This window comes from Azolla caroliniana, unplaced genomic scaffold (genome assembly GCF_043228905.1).
Source record: "Azolla caroliniana isolate FFs.n. ecotype wild unplaced genomic scaffold, voAzoCaro1.0.p SCAF_10, whole genome shotgun sequence".
NCBI classification, from domain to species: domain Eukaryota; kingdom Viridiplantae; phylum Streptophyta; class Polypodiopsida; order Salviniales; family Salviniaceae; genus Azolla; species Azolla caroliniana.
The window spans coordinates 11,934,182-11,939,248 of NW_028230445.1; the positions used below are offsets into that span (position 1 = coordinate 11,934,182).

The 5,067-nt window shown below is 45.4% G+C and overlaps 1 protein-coding gene across 1 annotated transcript; it reads right to left on the minus strand.

The window, feature by feature from the left end:
• Window positions 1–4,086: 4,086 nt before the first annotated feature.
• On the minus strand, window positions 4,087–4,848 carry LOC147859047 (uncharacterized). Its single transcript, XM_087326274.1, has one exon. It carries the CDS (start codon window positions 4,846–4,848, stop codon window positions 4,087–4,089), a length of 762 nt encoding a protein of 253 aa, XP_087182400.1.
• Between the last annotated feature and the right edge of the window lie 219 nt (window positions 4,849–5,067).

Below are 5,067 nucleotides of genomic sequence, written 5' to 3' on the forward strand. Positions count from 1 at the left end.
GGAACCGAACGCTTCTCCTCTCTCTGTTCTCTGTTGCTCCTCTCTGCAGGTTTCGGGAGGCTCGCGCTGCTTCGAGGAACGCCCGTGTGCTTCCGGCAGCACCTCCATCCTATCCCCATTTCGTGCGCAGACGAACAGGCATCGGCATCTATTCGCCGGCCTGTTCGGTTGTAGCCACTCGCGTGTTCTGCTGTGTACTTGTTATTCGTTAATATACAAACACTTGTCTCTCCCTGTCTCTGTGTCCATTCGCGTCTTTGTGTTGACGGGCCACGCCCCTATGTTTCTTTGCTCATACGTGATCGGGCGTCTCTCTCCTTCTCTTTCCCCTTCTATCACCTGCTCTTCGGTTCAAGACCCCGGTGGTCCCGCCTCGTTTCTCCACGCACGCGCGTAATAACGCGACAACGTATGAGCAAAGAAACACAGGGACACGGCCCGTCAACGCAGAAGACACGAATGGACACAGAGACAGAGAGAGACAAATGTTTGTATATTAATGAATGACAAATAAACAACAGAGCACGCGAGCGGTTACAACCGAACAGGCTGGCGAACAGATGTCGATGCCTGCTCGTCTGCGCACGAAAGGGGATAGGATGGAGGTGTTGCCGGAAGCACACGGGCGTTCCTCGAAGCAGCGCGAGCCTCGCGAAAACCTGCAGAGAAGAGCGATGGAGAACGAACAGAGGAGAAGCGTTCGGTTTCGGTCCGACAGCACTTCGTCCTCTCCCCAAATACCCCCCAAGATGTCGCGTCTCCCTCTCTTTTATAGCTTCAAGAAGGGAGCCGTTTCCCTCATTAACTTCCTACCTACCGAATCTAACTACCTAGGATCTACTGTTGTACCTAATTCTCTATTATATACATTAAAGGGCGCGCACGTGTGAAGAGCCGGTTCACGCGCGCTATGCACCGATTGCGCTAAGGGACGGTTTTCTTCACGACAACGTGCTAACATTGCAACTTCTCGGTTTTCTCCTTTCCACGTGATTTTCACACCATTGCCGAAAATCTTCACGACATCCACCCCCACCAAACTGCACGTCCTTCGGTACATGCTCAGAAGAGAGTGTGAGATTTCGGCTGCGGTGATCAATTTGATTCTTCCACATTCTTGTTGACCTCACTCACGTTTACGGGTTCCTCCCTAACATCTTAATTGTTGAGGTCATCGAGGTCCATCTTGTCTTTTCTTGAAGATCTTTACTCTTTTCTCCGCAATGGGTATGGCCAGCCTTGATCCGTCTAGCTCTACGAGGTGGTAGGTGGCGTTGTCGTTTGCACTGATCACCACATGCGGTCTGAACCACCTTCTTGTGAACTTCCTTGTCGTCTTGTGTTGGTTGTCAAGGTTGCTATTATAGAACAATACCCAATCTCCTTCTTCGATCTTCTTGGGATGCAGTCGATGTGTCTTGTCGAATCGAATCTTGTTCTTCACTCAGGTTGTCTCCATTATCTTTCGCGCATTCTCTAGATCTTCGGGTCTTCTTTTGAGCTGCCTTATCCGAGCCACCAATAATTCTTCCCGGCTCATCTCGTTCTCTCATGGTATTTCTACCCATGAGGCGATCGTCCTCTCGATGGGCATTATTGGCATCTGTCCATACATCAGCATTGTTGGCATATAGCCTGTCATAGAACTGTGTGTAGTTCTATCGGCCCATAATGCATAGGATAATAGTCGTGGCCAGTTCCCAACTCGACCGTCGCATGCACGAACGATGGCTTTGACTATCGGCCCATGCCCTCTTTCGATCTTCCCATTTGCTTTCGGATTGTAGGCAGTCGTGAGGGAGAGCTTCATCCCTAGTCGCTCGAAGATCTCCATTGCTTCTTGCGCATCCAACTCCCCTCGTTCGGCCACTATCTTTCCCACACATCGGTATTGGCAAAAGACCTCTTCGGGCAGAAATTTTCAAATAGCTGTTGTTTTATTTGCTAAGGCCCGTCCTTCTACCTAGTTTGTCAGGTCTTTCCTTGCTAGTACCAAGTATTTCATCTATCCCACTCCCATTGGCATTGAGACCAGATCCACCATCCATTTTAAGTGTATGGTGAGTGGGTATGTTGGCCGCAACTCATCATGGTGACGTATGTTCGAATGTACTTGGAAACTTTCGCATGTGGACACGAAATGTAGTACATCTTTATACATGCTCGGCCACCAGCACTTCTCCTTCAGCTTTTCAAACGTTGCCCACGTTCCTTTGTGGCATGCGCATGGACTCCTTTGTGGCATGCGCATGGACTCTCGTGGAATTCAGACATCAACATTATTTGGTTCTCTCTCTTCACCATTACTTTTCATGGCATCCCTATCCTTCTCTTTGGACGCTATCAGAACAAAGCAACAGATTGAACGATTGAAGGAAGGTATAAGAGAATAGAAGAAGAGAGGAGAATGTATTGATAAGAGAAGAGTGGATTTATTAGAATAGTATGAGTACATGGACGAGTTGGATACAAGGTAGGCTTGGAGCTGAAGACTGGTGTTGATTCGAACTGATTTGATATGATCTATTTGTCTCTCTTTATAGGTTTCTATAGAATAGCTTAGAGATTTCTAGAATGTTCTAGAATGTTTTGGACCTAGAATATTCTAGGATGTTCTAGAAGATTTCTAGAAAGTTCTAAAAAGTTCCAGAAGTTTCTCTGATACAATAATCACTATGAAAAGTAGCCTTTATCATTTCACGTCGTGATAGGTTACCTTAATGGTTAGGCTTCGAATTTCGTAATACGAAGTCTTGGGTTCAAGTCCAAGTGAATCATAATGTTCACGGATTCATGATAGATGTCGCCAGAGGAATCCTCCCTTCAGAAAATACTGGTAAGCTTTCTTTTCGATTTGTAGAGCTTCCTCTTTCATCCACGAAGCATCCGCCGTCATTGTTCTCAAGAACTTGCCGATTAGTAACCACTCCCCTTCATAGTCATTCTCATTGAAAGAGTGGAGGGTTGGTGTGCCTCTGTCTTCCGCCGACAGTTGGGTTGCCTTGAAGAAGTCGAGGGCGACATCTTCATCTTCCGAAACCATGTCACTTTCATCCTCGAATCTTGCTCTTGACAGCATGTCGGCCATGGCATTGTTCTTCCCAGCAATGTGGCGCATCTCTGGATTTAAAGACATAATATAAGCAATCCACCTTAGCATAGCCAGATGTGGTGCTGCACATCCAGAGATCATCCCAAGGATTGGGAGGCAATCCGTTTCAATTGCCACTTCCGACCCGATCAGGTAGTCCTTGTCTACCTTCACTACAGATACGATACCCCAGAATTCCCGCTTGAATTGGGTGTATCCTCACTATCGTTCACTAAGGACCTTTGCTCCGAACCGGATGGCGTACTGCGCACTATATTCTCCTTCTTGGTTGATGACCCATCCAATTCCCATTGGGCTCATATCTATCGTGACGTAGATGGCCATCCCTTCTTTGTAGACAACTTTCCTTAAAGTTGGTGCTGCCACCAACAATCCTTTTAAGCTCTTCATTGCCTCAGTGTGCAATGGTTCCCGTTTGAATTTTCTCCCTTTCTTTAGTAAGCTATACAAGGGTTCAACCACATGAGCATAGTGCGGAATCCAAATGTGGTAGAACGCACATGCTCCTAAGAATCTTCGGACCTATGTCTGCGTTCCACATTCTTCTCGCATCTCTTGAATAACATTCACCTTCTTAGGAGAGGGTATCCATCCGTATGTTCCACAAAGATGTCCACTACTAGGATCTCGCGTTGGCCAAATGCCGATTTTTCTCCAGAGAATGTGAGCCCTGCACCTTCTAGTCCTTTTAGCACTTTTTCACAGTCTTCAATATGGTTTGAAACAAATCTTCGACATCCATCTTGACCTAAAGACTCGTCCTTCTCTGATTCAGGGCACCCTTTTATAGGGATATCATCAAGGAAAGACATCATAATATCTGGGACGTAGTCTCTTAGTACTTTGTTCATGGCATTCATCATATGGGCCACTGAGTTAGTTGCTCCTTGCGGTAATGTACATATCCTTACTAACCCAATGGGAGTCCGCATTGTTGTGATGTCTCGACTATCCAAAGACAATTGAAATTGGTCTTATCCAGAATACAAGTCTCCAATTGAGTAAATCGACCTTCCTGCAAAAGCTTCGGCAAACTCATCAACACTAGGTCCAATCTCAGGATTACGAATGGTGACCTTGTTTAGCGGTTGCAGATCTTGGATAAATCGAAGTGCTCCATTCTTCTTCGGCACCGTGAACCACCTATTTGAATAAGGTGCATTAGGTGGCTCAAGGATTCCCATTCTAATATTTTCCTTTAATAGCTCTAGCAATCTTGGAATGTGAACTTTTGGAAAGGGAATTGACTTCAAGTTCCCTGGCACATGGGGTATTGTGAAGATAACCATTGGTTTCACAAGCATTGGGTCAACAAATCCAATCTCTTGTGGGGAAAAGGCAAACGCTTTCCCATGTTGCTCCAACATTTCCCAAAACTTGGACTCTTCTTTGTGCCGCAAAAGCTCACCCCCACTAACTTTGAGCTTCCTCCAAGTTTCTTCAGTGACGACATGTCCTACTCCTTTTGGGTCTCTAAGGCACGGATCTCGTGCTACCTTCTTTATTCGTTGCCAACTGTCCTCAAGCAAGGGAGCAACCACAGGTTTGACCTTCTTATCCATTGTCTTATATTTAGTATTAACTTCGACTTCATCTGTCGCAATACCTTTCTCGTATTTGTCGATGGTAGTGTATAAAGCAACAGAGTTGATCGGAATCACTCTGTTGAATTGCAGTTTCGATTTGATGTCTTTCTCCATTTCCCCAAGAGTATCATCAAATGATATTATTTCCATGTACCCGTTTATTGCCTCTTCCTCGTTGATAATCCTGATTTCTCTAAGTTGTTTCTCTAGGATTTCTTTTTAATATCTCCTCCGTTAATGTTTCTAAATTTGCACATCCCATTTTCAGAAAACAAGACTTCCTTTTCATTAATGTGGTGACAACTTTTATTACACTGAATTGGGGACATAGTTAGATGTCCCAGACTATTGTTGTCCATCTCCCTAATA

Coding starts and splice junctions, on each gene's coding strand:
- LOC147859047 (XM_087326274.1), bottom strand. CDS start 4,848: ATGGAAATAATATCATTTGATGATACTCTTGGGGAAATGGAGAAAGAC.